The sequence below is a fragment of the Vitis riparia genome, chromosome 16 (assembly GCF_004353265.1).
Source record: "Vitis riparia cultivar Riparia Gloire de Montpellier isolate 1030 chromosome 16, EGFV_Vit.rip_1.0, whole genome shotgun sequence".
Lineage (NCBI taxonomy): Eukaryota > Viridiplantae > Streptophyta > Magnoliopsida > Vitales > Vitaceae > Vitis > Vitis riparia.
This window is the reverse complement of record NC_048446.1, coordinates 18728007-18744839: the sequence shown is the minus strand read 5'-3', so window position 1 is coordinate 18744839 and position 16833 is coordinate 18728007. Positions and strand designations below refer to the sequence as shown.

Here is a 16833-nt window from a genome sequence, read left to right as displayed (position 1 = left end):
ATGATCTTCACTATTACTCAACCTTTTTTATCTTAATTATAATTTATAAGGATGAATATGTCAATTTGATGATTTAGAATAAGTTTTAAGTTAATTTGATTAAACAATTTTAATACTTAAAAGAAGAATTAAGTAATAAGTTTAAAGTTAACAACTTAGAAATGTTTAATAAAATTTAATACTTATTACTCAATGACTTAAATTGACTTTAAATTAAACTATATTTAAATTATTAATTTAAAACTTATTACTTAATTCTTTGATAAAATTAACTTAAAATTTATTCTAGATTATCAAATTGACATATTTATTCTTATAAATTGTAATTAAGGTAAGAGAGATCAAGTAAGGAAGTCGTAAGATAATTAGACCAAATGAGGATAAAAAGGTAAAATAAAGATGTAAATTTAAGAATAAACGGATTGTTTTCATTTATTACTTAAAGTTGTTTTTGGTTTTAAGTCATACTATTAAATTATTTTATCAAATATACTTAATTTACTTAATTGTTTAAATTAAATTAGTAAATCACATTAAATTATAAAGTTGGTTTACCAAACACCCACTTAATTAAAATTTTCTACATTTTTCAAAACTTTTAAATTTCTTTTCATCACTCTAACATCATTTGTGAAATTTTATAAGACTTGGTCTATATATATATATATATTTTTTTTTTTTAATTTCTTTCAATTTATAGTGTCATAATGTGTGCTAATTTTATGATTAATGGTCAAATGATATGAAATATATTGAAATAATCGTGCTTTTAATTTTCCATGAGTAATAATTTTATTATGTCTTATAGTGAGAAATATTGGATGTTGTGTGATCATTAAAATAGCCTCTTTTTTGTTCTTATTTGAGTAAGAGAACACATGGAATAATTGTGTTTTTAATTTTCCATGAGTAATAATTTTATTATGTCTTATTGTGAGAAATATTGGATGTTGTGTGATCATTAAAATAGCTTCCTCTTTTTTTTTCTTTTTTTTGTTCTTATTTGAGTTAGAGGACACATGGATTGTTAATTTAGTATAAATATTATGGAAAAAAATGTATTTTCATGCAATCATATAAAAATAATTATAAAATATGATTTTTTTTTATAAATAATTACAGTTTCATGCACTAATCAATCAAATATAGCACCTCAAATGGTTAAAGGTAATATCTATATCATTAAAAAATAATATCTCAATGGTAAAATATACTATCTTTGACAAAAAATGCATTTTACTTAGTAAAAAAAAAACGTAAATACTAATTATTTTTAAATAACGAAAATTTGTATCTTACAAATTTGGATTTCTATTTATGGTTTTTTTCATATGAACAAATGCAACGCATTTTATTATATCTACTCATCTTGGCTTTTTGATAGTAGAACTAAGCTTATATTATCCATGGATAATAAATGATGAAAAAAATATTAATATGATAATTAGACAAATAATTTATATAATTAATTTGCCCATCTTTTTTATGTGTGGATTGGATTAAGGGTAAAGTTAAAATGAGGGTGACGGCACAATCTTTGATTACTAATTACAAAACCAAAATTGGAAAATATATATATATATATATATATATATATATATATATATATATATATATATATATATATATATATATATAATGAAGAATTATTTTTGTTGATATATTTTTTATACACCTTCTTTCCTGTTAAACATACTCTTTATTGGAAAGTTTGAAAAAATATAAATATAAAAAATAAAAAATAAATTTTTATTTTTATTGAAAAATAAAAATGATGGAAATTGAGGTTTTATAGTACCTAATTCCCTCTCTGCATCCCAATTTATTAGTATGGGTGGCTTTCACAGGGACCACAAAGAAATGCCTTGTGCTGGGCTGGGCTTCAAAATGTTGATGGGCCTGAATGACATACAGGCCCAATAAAATCTTGCAAAACTCTGGCTCATTACATTCCTACCTTTTTTTTGGTCTTTCCTCCCTTTGTGCCTTCGTATTCTTCTGCTCTGCTCCGCTCTACTCAGTGTATTCAGTGTTTCTTCCCAAGATCTCTACCATCAGCTCCTCCACCTCCGTCTCTCCACTCGGAAGCTTTTGAACCATTTCTCATTTTTTAAGATTTCCGATTTCTTTTGTGTTTTTTTTGTTAATATTATATTATATTTTTTCTGAATTTTGCTTGGGTAAAGCTTCAATATTCTCGGATTCCTGTTTTGATTCCTGTGATAGTGTTTTTGAAATTGATTTAATAGATCAAATAAATGAAGGAAAAAGGTAGAAATGGTTAAAAAGGGGAAGATTATAATAGGAGAAGATTATTGGATATGATAGGGGACTTGCTCCATAGGGGTTACCTCTACGAGGAAGACTCAGTCTGCTGGAAGGGAGGAAAGAATGGAAAGTTTAGGGTCAAAGAAGCTTATAGATTGGTGGCTAGATCCAATGATATTGTTTTTCCATCAAGATGCATTTGGGTGGATTCAGTCTCAACCAAGGTTGCATTCTATGCTTGGGAGGCTACATGGGGGAGGGTGCTCACTCTTGATAGACTCCAGAAAAGAGGATGACAGCTTCCTAATTGCTGCTTTCTATGTGGTTGTGAAAAAGAAACTGTAAATCATATACTTATTCACTGTATAGTAGTCAGAGTTCTGTGGGATATTGTTCTTGGATTATCAGGTGTGCAGCGAGTTTTTCCAGAAACTGTAAATGAAGTCTTAACCAGCTCGAGGGGCCTTTTTGTAGGAAAGAAAAGGAAAAAGATATGGAAATCCATACCGTTGTGTATTTTTTGAACGGTTTGGAAGGAAATGAATAAACTAACTTTTAGGGGGAGTGTTAGATATTCAAAAGCTTAAGAATTCTTTTGTTTATAGTTTGTGGAGTTAGGCTAGATTGTATATTGGTGAGGAGCGTATGTCCCTTATAGGGTTCTTGAAATGGTTAGTGTCCAATTAAGGGGTGGTGAGTCTTGTTGGTCTTTTTTTTTGCTTTGAGAGGGGGTAGTTGCTTTGTATACCCCCTGCATACTTTGTAATTTTCCGTCTCTTCATTAATACATCTTGCTTTTTTTATAAAAAAATAAATAAATAAATTTTGTGAAAAAGTTTAACAAATTGGGGAAGTGCTGTTGATAGTGGTTTTTCGGTTTAATCACTAGTCCAATTCTGAAAACATTGATCCAAACTGCACTGATTCAGTCTTGCTGAAAAGAAAAATGGGAGGAGGAGAGAGAAAAGAGCCGATAATCGAAGAAATCAGGCGTTATTTCTGTGATTACTGTGGAATTTGCAGGTCCAAGAAGTCTCTTGTTAACGCTCACATGCTCTCTCATCACCAGGTTTATCTCTTTTTCTCTCTCAAACAATTATGTTTTTAGGAAATTTTGAATATTATGTTTTCTCTTATTTTGATGTTTAAAATGTATTTGAATAAATCAATGGCTTCCGCGATTAGTGTTTGGTACTTTGGTTCAAGTGCTTAAATTTTAGCTCCTTTTTCCCACCATTGACTTAGCAACCAAACAGATCTAAATTACTTTCACAAATATGAAGCCTAAATTTCACAACTGGAGAAGTCTATTCTTTTGCGTGAATGTTTAGGTTATGTTTGGTTCCAGAAAATTTAAGGGAAAATGCAATGGAAAGGAAATAGAGAGAAAAAGTAGAAAAAAAAAAAAGAAAATAAAAAATAAATTTAAACTTAATAAATTATTTTTACGTATTATTTCAAACTCATTTCAATTATTCTTCTTCGGTAAAGATTAAGTAATTTAAAAATATATAAAATTTTAACTAATTTTAATTATACCTGATTTTCTTTCACATTTTTCACGATGAAACCAAACATAAGAAAATCATTTTCCTCAATTTTTTTTTTCTTTGCTTAGTACTTTCCGGAAACCAAACATAGCCCTACTGATTTCCCATATTGCAAAATCAGTAATGAATAAAATTTTGGTCTGTGGCTAAAATCTGCCCCCAGAAGTTGATCTGCAAGAACCCTGGCCTCATCAATGATTTCTTAATATTATTTAGGAAGGGATGAAAAGGAAAAGAGTTCATAAGAATGAGTAAATGGCGGGAGAAAAGTCCAATACCTGTGAAGAATGTGGTGCAAGTTCACATGCAAAATCATTCGCTTGAGGTATTTGCTCACTATTATCAATCATCGCTCTTCTTTTTTCTTCATTTTCCTTTATATATGTTTCTGGATTTGCCACTGATGCATTTGTAGTTGGAAATTTGTTAACTTAAAATGGATTATTCATTCGGTTTCTATTGCATCTTGGTAGTTTTATTCCAATACCGGGCACAGCATGTTCATATTCCAGTTGCATGATCTGAATTTCCAATGTAACTTCATCTGAGTGGCTTATGATGGATTGCATTAACTGTTCTATGTTATGAAATCCCGTGTGTTAGTTACAAGCTTGTGATTGACAGCTTATTGGAGGAATGTTTTAGTATCTACTTCTTGCCAGATTGAATTTTACACTCAAGTTTTGGTAGTGCATACTTGTATGGAGAAATTATATATATGTGGTGAAACTGTGTGTGGTAACTGATTCAACCAGTAATCGATTGAAGTTGTTCCTTATGGCTGATGGGTGTAGCATGCAATGCAATTTTTACATTCAATAATTGTGGCACTTTACTTGTTTCCTTTCAGTAGTTGGATCAAACTGAAATAAAATAATCTTGCAGGCTCTAAAATTTTTTGGGTGATGAGATACCCATGGACGATATAGTGTGAAGCATTGGATCCCACAAAACGAACTCCAAAATGCTCGAGGCTGCATTAATTCTACCTTGAATGGACTAGTATCAGGTGGGAGACCTCCTGAGAAGCTCCATCAAGTGGCCTCAATCACACACCACTTGTTTTGAGGTTTGCAAACCCTGTTCAGTTAAGTATCAAATTTAAGATTAGGTTTCTTTTAAATTCGAACTTTAAAAAGATTTGCTATTTTGTTGCAGAGGCCATTTACTTGTCCAGTAGATGACTGCCATTCCAGCTATAGAAGAAAAGTTCACTTGACCCGCCACCTTCTTAAGCACCAAGGGAAACTCTTCACATGCCCTGTTCAGAATTGCAACAGTAGATTTGCTTTTCAAAGCAACATCAAAAGGCATGTCAAGGAATTTCATGATGAGTCTCCCCCCAACAATGTTGGTTCCAAACAATACGTATGCTCAGAAATTGGGTGTGGAAAGGTGTTCAAATTTGCTTCAAAGTTGCAGACGCATGAGGATTCTCATGGCAAGTTTCTTTTAACTATCGATTTCTTTTTATTTATGCATTGAAAAACCCCATTCACTTATCTTTATAGTGGATAATGCAAATTAACATAATCTAGTTTCACATGTTTCCCTCTTGGAATTTTACCATTTTCTCTTTGCAAACTCTTATAAATGCTTTCACCATTGCAGTTAAACTGGACTTCGAGGCAGTCTGTTCCGAACCAGGATGTTTTAAACATTTCACTAATGAACAGTGCCTCAAGGCTCATCTCGAGTCCTGCCACCAACACATATTATCTGTGAGACATGTGGCATCAAGCAGCTGAGGAAGAACATCAAGAGGCACCTCAGGACACATAAATCAGGATGTTCCTCAGAGAGAATCAGATGCTACTTCAAGGGTTGTCTCCTGTAACCAAATCAAGGTACTTATTATTTTTTATATCTTATCAGAGGAGTAATACATATATATATATACAGTTGAGAGACCTGATTAGGAAGGTGTTATCCCTAAAGGAAACAACCACATTATGGTATGTACAGATATGTACAGCTAACACTCCCCCTCAAGCTGGAGCATAGATGTTGATCATGCCCAGCTTGTTACAAAAGTACTCAACTCGAGTTCCATTTAAAGCTTTTGTAAAAATATCCCCAAGTTGCTCTCCAGTCTTCACATAGCCAGTAGAGATTAGATTTTCCTCAATCTTTTCACGAATGAAGTGACAATCAACTTCAATATGTTTGGTTCTTTCATGATAGACTGGGTTCGCAGCAATATGAAGAGCGGCTTGATTGTCACACCAAAGCTTTGCTGGCATTGTGCACTTCAATCCCACTTCACATAAGAGTTGATGTATCCATATGATTTCACAAGTAGCCTGTGCCATGGCCCTATACTCAGATTCTGCACTCGAACGGGATACAACACTCTGCTTCTTACTTTTCCAAGCCACTAGATTCCCGCCGAAGAACACACAATAACCTGTAGTGGATCTTCTATCAAACTTAGAACCTGCCCAATCCGCATCAGAAAAACACTCAATACGAGTGTGTCCCTGACTACTATATAGTATGCCTAGACCAGGAGCCTTCTTTAGATAGCACAAAATCTGCTCTAAAGCCGCCCAATGCTTTATTGTAGGCGCAGATGTGAACTGACTAACAACACTTACTGCATATGCAATATCTGGTCGCGTCACGGTGAGATAATTTAGCTTCCCAACCACTCTCCGATACCTTTCAGGGTTGTAGAAGGGATCTCCATCATCTGGCATAAGTTGTACATTAGGCACCATCGGGGTAGTACATGGCTTTGCTTCTATCTTACCGGTCTCTTTAAGCAGATCAAGCACATACTTCCTCTGTGATAAGAACATCCCTTTCTTGCTCCTTGATACTTCTATTCCCAGGAAATACTTCAGTTCACCCAAGTCCTTTGTATGAAACTTGGAATGCATGAATGTCTTAAGATCAGAGATTCCTGCGTGATCATTTCCTGTAATAACTATATCATCGACATAGACCACAAGAAGTATGATACCAGCAGCTGTTTTCTTGTAGAAAACGGAGTGATCTTTCTCACTCTTGTTCATGCCAAATGCTTGAATCTCCTTACTGAATTTTCCAAACCAAGCACGGGGACTCTGCTTCAATCCATAGAGAGCTTTTTTCAGACAACAAACCTTCCCATACTCCCCCTGAGCAACAAACCCAGGAGGTTGCTCCAGATAGACCTCTTCCTCTAGATCACCATGAAGAAAAGCATTCTTGATGTCTAACTGATGTATCATCCACTGTTGGGAAGCAGCAATAGAAATAAATAGTCGAACTGAATTGAGTTTGGCAACAGGAGAGAAAGTATCAGAATAGTCTACTCCATATGTCTGAGCATATCCTCTAGCTACAAGTCTGGCTTTCAGTCGTGCCACAGAGCCATCAGGATTAACTTTTACCGCAAAGACCCACTTACAGCCAACAACTTTCTTTCCTGGAGGCAAATCAACAAGTTTCCATGTATGATTATCCTCCAATGCACAGATTTCTTCAAGCATTGCATTCTTCCACCCAGGATGATTCAGGGCCTCTGTAACAGTTTTAGGGACTGAAACAGAATCTATAGAGGCTACAAGGACACTTGAGGAAGTTGACAGGTGATCATAAGACACAAAGTTGGCAATGGAATAGATAGATTTGCAGTGTCGCTTACCTTTTCGAAGGCTAATAGGAAGGTCGAGATCACTGGAAGGATCAGATGACGAAGGAGCTGGTGCAGGACATGTATCTGTTGTCACTGGGCGCCGAGAGTACACCTGGACAATGGGTGGTTTGTCTGGAGCAGGAGGAATAGTAACAATAGGACCCAAATGAGCAAGAGACGCATCAGAATCAACCACACTTGATTGTCCAGCAATTGGTCTTGAATGAACCACTTGATACACGAGCCATTCTTCATCCTCCTCACTTGCGGAACTTGTGGGTGAAGAGAAGAAGGATGTGTCTTCGGAAAACACAACATCCGTTGAAATTAGATACTTATTGAGATCAGGCGAGAAACATCTATAGCCCTTTTGCAGTCTTGAGTACCCCAAGAAAACACACCGTAACGCCTTAGGATCAAGTTTAGTAACAAAAGGCCTTGTATCTCTAACATAGCATGTACATCCAAAAATTCTTGGTTCAAGGGGAAAAGGTGATTTCTGTGGATGTATTACTTTGTACGGAATATCACCTTTAAGCACTACAGTGGGCATACGGTTGATCAGAAAGCAAGCTGTGGAAACGGCATCAGCCCAAAACTGTTTCGGAACCTTCATCTGGAACATGAGTGCACGAGCTGTCTCAAGTAAATGCCTGTTTTTTCTTTCAGCAACCCCATTTTGAGAAGGAGTATCAACACATGATGTTTGATGAAGAATCCCATGGTGACTCAGGTAATTCTGAAATGAGTTAGACACATATTCTTTTCCATTATCGCTTCTTAATATTTTCACAGACACATCATACTGGGTTTTAATCTCAGCAGAGAAAGCACAAAAATGGGAAAACACTTCTGAACGATTCTTCATAAAATAAATCCAAGTCATTCGAGAAAAATCATCCACAAAGGTAACAAAATATCGAAACCCAGTTTGAGAAGTAACAGGGCACGGACCCCAAACATCAGAATGTACTAACTCAAACAAAGACTCAGCCCGTTTATTAATCCTTGGGCCTAAAGAACTACGATGATGCTTCGCAAAATGACACGACTCACAATCTAATGAAGGTAAAGTATCAAACTGAGGACATAATTTCTTCAACACCGATAGAGAAGGATGTCCTAACCGACAATGAGCTTCAACAGGAGAGGCAGTACTAACACACGCAACTGGTCGAGGTACCCACTCGTCAAGAATATAGAGCCCATCAGATACATGTCCTTTACCAAATGTCCGGTTCGTCATAAGATCCTGAAACACACAATGATCAGGGAAAAATGAGACACTACAATTCAGATTTTTGGTAAGTTTACTGACAGAGATTAGGTTAAAGGCCAAATTTGGTAAGTTTAACACAGACGATAACGTAATAGAAGATGTTGGTTTCACAGTCCCAGACCCTTTAATCTCATAGGTAGAACCATCGGCAACAGTAACAGGGGGAGCAGAATGTGTTCTGAAGGTAGAGAAAGTTTTATGATTACCTGTCATATGATCTGTGGCACCTGAATCAATTATCCATTTGTTTGAGGAGGAGACAAGACATGTTTTACCTGACTCTGCCAGAGCACTAACAGGAGTAGATGCTTTCAGTGTGTCTTGATACTGTGAATATTTGGCAAACTCTTCTGCTGTCATAGTGATGATCTTGTCTGAGGAGTCTGAAAACGTAGCAGTATCAGATGTAGCAACATTGGCAGTTTGAATTCTCCGATTTCGATTTTGCAATTTCCTGTAGTTTCTCTTGGTATGGCCAGCCTCATGGCAGTAAAAACACACAATAGTACTTGAATCATTGCCACGATTTTCGAATGTCCTGTTTCCGCCCCTATTATTCACCCTTCTTGTATTTTCTGCATTTCCTCCTTTGGCAACAAGAACATTGGTGTGCTGAGAAGATGAGACATTCTCAGTTCGTAGAACTCTACTGAAAACTTCCTGAAGGGAACCAATGTCAGAACCAGAAAGAATCTGAGATTTGGCAGTCTCAAACTCAGATGGGAGACCGGATAAGAAGCTCATAACAGCCATCTGTTCCCGTTGAGCCTGTTGGACTCTAACATCCGGACTAAAAGGCATAATTGCATTCAATTCCTCATATACCTTCTTGAAGTCCATAAAATATGCAGTGAGGGATTTAGCTCCCTTTTCAGGACAATGGAAGGCATTCCATACATCATACATCCGAGAGACATTTCCTTTTCCAGAATACAGAAAATCAAGATAATCCATTAGCTCCTTAACAAATTCGCAATGGCTCAGCAGACCAACAATATCACTATTAATAGAGTTTTTCATCTGCAGAAATAACCGTGCATCATCTTGCAACCAAAGTTTTCTAGTGATATCAGTAGGAGGTTCCTCAGTCAAGTGATCATCTTTAGCAACACTTCTCAGATAAATTTTGATAGTCTTGCTCCATTCAATATAATTAGACCCATTTAATTTGTGTTCAGTTATTTTTGACACAATGGGCACTATATCAGCAACAGAATGCTTATTCTCTTCCATAATAAAATTCAATCTCCAAAGTAATCAGCCCAGACCAGAAATTACAATTCACCACACAGCAAGAAGAAAGAGACAAGTACCTTTCTTACACAAAGGGGCAAAAGCGTCAAAGATTGCGTCAAAAGCAACTATAAAACCCCTTGACAAAATGGATTGCTGTCGTGGCTGCCAAGGTGGGCGGTCGTGGCTGCCAAGGTGGGCGGAAGGAGAATCACAACCGTCGGTTTCCGGCGACTGTGATGTACAGGGAACAGCCGGCCAGATTCGGAGCAAAGTGCGAATCTAGGGTTGCGGCGGAGCAGGAGGAACGCCGGTGATCAGCGTCGAGAGGGTGTCGGGATCTGAGACCGGGGTTCGAATCGCGTATCTGAGAAGAAGGCGTCTCAGGAAGGTGGATCGAGGGGCAGGGTGGATCGAGGGGCAAGGTTCCGGCGAAGGTGACAAATCTGACCAATCTCCGTCGACGCGTCCCAATGGCAGAATCTCAACACCATCCACAAATCTCTCTCTTTCTTTCTCGAGGATCGCAGCGGTGACTCGCGGTAACCAGAGAGATCGGGATCAGGAAAGGGTTCATTCACGGAACCCCAAGGGCAGAATCTCAAAGAACAAGAGCGGAGCGAGATCACCTTGGCCAGAGAACGGGATTGCGACACCCACGCAACTGATCGGAGGTCAACAGAAGCTGCTACGCTCCTCCACGCGCCGGCGCGTGAGTTGATGCGTCCTGCTTCTCACGCGTTCAGCTTCAGGTCGCCGGACTTCGGGTACCGGCCGATCTTGACACCTCCCAGACTTTGAGCCAATGGCTCTGATACCATGTAACCAAATCAAGGTACTTATTATTTTTTATATCTTATCAGAGGAGTAATACATATATATATATACAGTTGAGAGACCTGATTAGGAAGGTGTTATCCCTAAAGGAAACAACCACATTATGGTATGTACAGATATGTACAGCTAACATCTCCACACATTTTCAACCGTAAGAGCAATAGTTTTGTTCGTGACTTCATTTTCTTAAACTTTTAATGACATCAATTTTTCATTTGAATTTATATCCTCAGAAATCAACTCAAAAGGGCTGTGCATCTTCAACTCAGACCATTTGTCTGTGGCATTCCAGGTTGTGGCATGAGATAGAGATAACCATGAGAAAACCAGATGCCATGTTTATACCCATGTGAGTTTTGTTTCACCATATTTCATTGATGAATTTGTGCTGCTATGTGGTAAAAGCTCTTTAACCACTTTGTGGGAAAAACAAGTAACACTGTAACTACAATGTTTCAGGGGGATTTTGAGGAGTTGGATGAACAATTCAGGCAGAGGCCAAGGGGTAGCCGGAAGAGGAAGTCCCCACCTGTAGAAGCAGTGCTGCGGAAGAGGGTGACTCCACCAAGTCAGTCAGATTCCATCTTGAGTCAAGGATCCGAGTACCTTTCTTGGCTGCTCTCAGCAGGTGCTGAGGATCAGCAGTGAGATACTCAGCACTATTACCTTTCCCAGTTTAATTAGCATGTTAGGTTATAGAAACGAAGCCAAAGAGTAGTATATAATCCTTTCTGCATTGAAGCTCATGGTACTCTAATAAACACCAATGTTAACATTCTTTAGGTTATGTGTAGTTCGAGAAAGTATTAAGAGAGGAAGAAAAAATGTTAAGAAAATGATTTTGTTATGAAAAATATAAAAGAAAATTAAATATAATTAAAATTAATTAAAAAAATTATATATTTTAAAATTAGTTGATCCCAAGGCCTAGTTAAATATTAAATAATCACTACTTAACAACTCAATTATTTAATTTAAGATGGATTATAAAAGTGTCTGATAGAGGCTTTAATTTGATTCCAAAGGTCTTTTTAAAACGAAATGTAACGTTCTCCCTTATCGTGGGATATTACACTTTTGACCTCCAACAAATATTAAAACCCAATAAATTCTTACAAATTTCTACAATTAGACGACATGAAACCCGTGAGATAAGAAGCCTATAAAAGTCCACTCCCCTCTATATTGAAATAGCTCGTGCTAGCCAGCGAAGAGGGCGAAGAGGATCTTAGCATCTTCACCCATGGTTTAAAAATTTTCTGAAATTCGTGGGATCCGAATATTGCGTAGAAGCGTTTACAACTTTGTGGATGGTAAAGACTAAAGAGTAACTGAGCAGCATTAGAGAAGAAGCAGGCGTCTATTGGTCCAAGTGGGTGAAAGAATGGGGTCGTGGAGTGAGGACTGAGGAGAGAGTGGTGGTGGGGGGAACGTGGCAAAATACGAAATGTGGAGAGACGAGGTGGACACAAAAACAGAAGACACAAGATTCCAAAAGAAACAGCAGTTCGATAGGTGATTGGGTGGCTTCTCCTCCGCAATCTGGCGGTGGACCATGGTCCACTCATTCTCTATGCGATCCTGACATCTCTCATTTCCACGCCCCTGCTCCCCCACCTCACGTCCCACCTCCTCTTATCTTTCCCTTTCCCCTTCCTTTTCTCTTTTTATTACTGTCTTACCACCTGCCCCCGTCCCCCGTCCAACGTTTGAACGTATCTTTAATTATACCCCAATGCGTATATATAATTTTATTTTGATATTTTTAGTATTTTTTAAGAACATATTTTCATTTTTAAAATTTTTTTATTTTTTATTTAAAAATAATTATACAAATATAAAAAATATTGAAAATAAAGCAATGTAATATATTTTTTTTATTACAGTTAATTATATAATCTCCAATCCAGAAATGAGAAAGCAGAGAGCAAAATGGCAAATTTGTAAAATGATAGAAAAAGGAATGGCATTTGTGGAAAAACGTAGTTCCAGTACATTCAAGGGAGCGATATATAAAATACGGAAGAGGCCAGAAACGAAAGTTGTGGTCTGCGTGCGTTGAACTGCCGTCTCCACGTCCAAGGCTCGGGACTTCACCCCAACACCACTCACGCGCCACCCATTCCATGGCGGTCGAAATCTCGGTTGCCACCACCTCCCGCTCTCTCCGCTTGGGCCGGAACCCCTTTCTCGGCCCCAAACCCACCTCCCCCTTCACCCCCACTTCTCTCTTCATCCCTTCCATTCGGCGGCACGAAAACATTTTCCGGTGTCGGAAGAAGACAAGACTGACGGTTTGCTTCGTGGTAGAGGAGGAGAAGCTGAGCACAGAGGTGGTGGAGAATCGGAGTGAGGAGACTGTGGCGAGTCAGATCTCCGCCGCCCGGGTGGCGGAGAAGCTCGCCAGGAAGAGATCAGAGCGGCTAACGTACCTTGTTGCGGCTGTGATGTCGAGCTTTGGGGTCACTTCCATGGCTGTTATGGCAGTTTACTACCGGTTTTCATGGCAAATGGAGGTAAAGCAGAGCTCCGGTCTTCTCTGTTTTCTCCGTTTTTATATTTTTCTCTCCTTTTTTTCTTTGCTTGAAATTTGAAATTGGGTTCCCTGTGTGATAGGGCGGGGAGGTTCCCTTGTCCGAGATGTTCGGGACATTTGCTCTGTCGGTTGGAGCCGCTGTAAGTGCCTTTTTCCCTTCATTTTCCTTCGATTTCTAGTTCCAAATCATGTTTGCGAAGCTGGGTTTGAGGCGCTTGCGTTGAATCGAAATGGGTATTTTTTATTCTCAGGTGGGCATGGAGTTCTGGGCGAGATGGGCTCACAAAGCTCTCTGGCACGCCTCCTTATGGCACATGCACGAGGTTTTCCTCCTAATCCTTTCCTCTTTCTTCATAAACACCTCTGGTCGCTGAGAAATCTTCCTGGACATTTTCTCGGTAACCAAACAGTGGATTTTCTGTTTGATCATTCTAAAACCTTTCGGATTGCAGTCCCACCATAAACCAAGAGAAGGTCCATTCGAGCTCAACGATGTTTTCGCGATCACAAATGCAGTTCCAGCCATAGCCCTCCTCTCCTATGGCTTCTTCCACAAAGGCCTCGTCCCTGGTCTCTGTTTTGGTGCAGTAAGTTCCATAGTCTCACTGTACCTATTGATTGATGACTCTGTGATTACTGATTACAGTTCCCAATAATTATTTTCTATTGTTGAAAAACAAAAACAAAAACAAAAACAAAAAACAAAAACAGTTTAAAAACACCTTCAGCTTACAAAATCAGTGTTTGGTTACACAGGGCCTTGGAATTACCGTGTTTGGAATGGCCTACATGTTTGTCCACGATGGTCTCGTCCACAGGAGATTTCCAGTGGGGCCCATTGCGGACGTGCCCTATTTCAGACGCGTAGCTGCAGCACACCAAGTAAGCATGCACCACCACACACACGATCCTTCATTTTTCTTTTTCTTTTCCTTTTTTTTGTTTTTTTTTTTAATTTTCAACTGAATCCAACGGCCTGATCTTCTGATGCATGGTCTCAGCTCCACCACTCAGACAAATTCAATGGAGTCCCATATGGGCTGTTCTTGGGCCCTAGGGTAAGCCCATCACCATTTTATTTTTTCCCCAATTAATTTTCAAAATTTGAAGGGGGATTGAATACTATGTGGTGTGGTGCAGGAAGTGGAAGAGGTGGGAGGCAAGGATGAGTTGGAGAAAGAGATCAATCGCAGAGCCAGATTATCCAACGGTCCAAGATGAATAGGATATTTTAGATAACGGTGGGTGAGCGTGTAGGTGAATGAAATGAGTATTGACTATGGTCTATTAGTCACTTTTTCTCAAAAAATGGAGGAATAGGAAAAGGTGTATGGATGATGAATGAATGCAAATTTTCTCATCTTTGTGTACCATATCACACTCAATACATATACATAATAAAGGAAATAACACAATAGTTTCAAAATCTTGTTTGTGCAACTTTTTCTTCAAACTTGTGTGTTTTCAAATTTTTTCTAATCGATCAAAAGTTTGATGTGTGATGGTTGTTGCGGATATGGTCATTGCTTCGAAATCGGGTTCCCATGAGAGTTCTAACGGCTTGGCCATGGAAAGTTCTTGATTATTAAAAAAAATCAAAAGTTTGATGTGTTTGTCCTAAGGGTTTGGTCATGGAAGATTCCTGATTATAAAAAAATATCAAAAGTTTGATGTGTTCGTCCTAAGGACTTGGCCATCGAAGGTTCTCGTTTATAAAAAAAATCAAAAGTTTGATGTGTTTTATATTGTCTTTGAGTGGAATGATAGAGAAAGATACAATATTAGGATGGATGCATTTCTTACTTGGACTAGGAAGAAGAATGAAAGCGAAATAACAAAATAGGATGTAAGATTTAATTTTATCCACACAAATACTTGATATTTGGTATAAATATATTAAGTGGTTGAGTGCTTGAAAAATCAACTTAATAATTTAATTTAAATTATTAAATAAATTAAGTATGATTAATAAAATACATTAATATCATAATTTAAAATTAAACATTATTTTAAGTATTAAGTTGAAATGGTTAATTTATTTTCTTAATTTCAATTTTTTTGTACTTTATTTATTCTTATTTAGTGAAAATATATTAAATAATTACCATTTTACATTTACAATTTATCTTTTGTAATAAATATTTTTATAGTGATGTGCTTTGAATATGAAGACTTAAGAAATAACTTTATTACTTTGAAATATAAAAATTAGTTAAAATTAACGATAATAAATATATTAATTTGATAATTTAGAATAAAATTTAAGTTAACTTTATCACACAATCTTAACACTTAAAGTATAAAATAAATAATAAGTTTTAAATCAATTATTTAAAAATAATTTAACTTAAAATCAAATTAAGTTATTAAGTTATAAATATTAGGTTTTATTAAACACCTACTTAGTCTGATTTTGGTTTTGAACATAAGTAATTAACATCCCTAATAAATTTTTTAGAGAGATTTTAGGTAGCTATGCTTAATAATTCTTTAAAATTTTGATTTTATAGTCAAAGACTCAAAATACATTTATATGGACCTTATACCGTAAAACTTGAGGGATGTAAGTGAAATTAACCCATCTTGCGATCGAGGAAAGTCAAAATTTTGACAAAAAATTTTGGTTGATTATTCAACTCATGTTACTAGTAAATAATTCAAATGCAATAATGAATTAAAAATAATTCTATTTTTTCTATGATTTAATTTGAGTATTGGAAGGTCTTCTCCATTGCTAAGTTCTATGATTTAACATGGGACCCATAAAGTCCCTTTTCATGCGCTAATTCTCACTTAAATTATTAGAAATCTTCCATGTCATACTTTATCTTGGAAAATAAAATATTCAGTCATCGAAAAAGTCCGGCAGCTTTTGTATTTTTGTTGTTGTTTTTTATTTTATTTTATTATAATTTAAAGTTTGAATAGATTTAAATTTATTTAATATCAAAATAGGCAGGTGTTACACGTATCATTATTTTTATTATTTGATTATGTGATTGTGATAATGGGATAAAATAAATTTAGTGGCTATCTATTAAGATCTGTTTGGACTTCTAAAAAATTGAAAACTCATTTTTTAAACTCAATAATTTTGTTCATCAAGTTTATAATATAAAAAATAATTTAATATAAAAATAAAAAAACATTGCTTTTAGTTAAGATGAAAGAAATTATAAAATATTGTATTTATTCAAACCCGATGAGTGAAATTATCTCATATTTAATCAATACTAAATATTACTCAAAAACCGATAAATTTGTTTAGTAGAAGGGAGTTGCATGATGACTCTCGATAAATGAACTTTAAAATTTTATAATTTTTTATTATTTATTATTTATTATTTATTTTGTAAAATAAAGAGTTTTATTATTACATAATTTATACTCGAAGTGTCTTCTTTTAAATCAATTTTTTTCATGTCTTAAAAATTATATTAAATCATACTCTATTTGTAATTGATTTACGTCAAAATTTAATTTCTTTAAAAATAAAATATTTTGTTTT

General features: G+C 36.1%; 1 protein-coding gene and 2 long non-coding RNA genes across 3 annotated transcripts; all 3 read left to right on the top strand.

The window, feature by feature from the left end:
• The first annotated feature begins 2809 nt into the window (after positions 1-2809).
• On the top strand, positions 2810-5253 carry LOC117933710. Its single transcript, XR_004654359.1, has 4 exons — positions 2810-3337; positions 4035-4143; positions 4704-4887; positions 4977-5253. It is a non-coding gene; the product is annotated as an uncharacterized LOC117933710 (long non-coding RNA).
• Positions 5254-11043: 5790 nt separating this feature from the next.
• Positions 11044-11596, top strand: LOC117933711. The gene is made up of 2 exons (XR_004654360.1): positions 11044-11138; positions 11249-11596. It is a non-coding gene; the product is annotated as an uncharacterized LOC117933711 (long non-coding RNA).
• A 1233-nt stretch (positions 11597-12829) lies between these two features.
• Positions 12830-14751, top strand: LOC117932868 (beta-carotene hydroxylase 2, chloroplastic-like). Its single transcript, XM_034854167.1, has 7 exons — positions 12830-13305; positions 13406-13465; positions 13577-13648; positions 13778-13912; positions 14082-14207; positions 14327-14383; positions 14466-14751. The coding sequence occupies exons 1-7, from the start codon at positions 12916-12918 to the stop codon at positions 14544-14546; spliced, it is 921 nt and encodes a 306-aa protein (XP_034710058.1). The 5' UTR covers positions 12830-12915; the 3' UTR covers positions 14547-14751.
• Positions 14752-16833: the final 2082 nt, after the last annotated feature.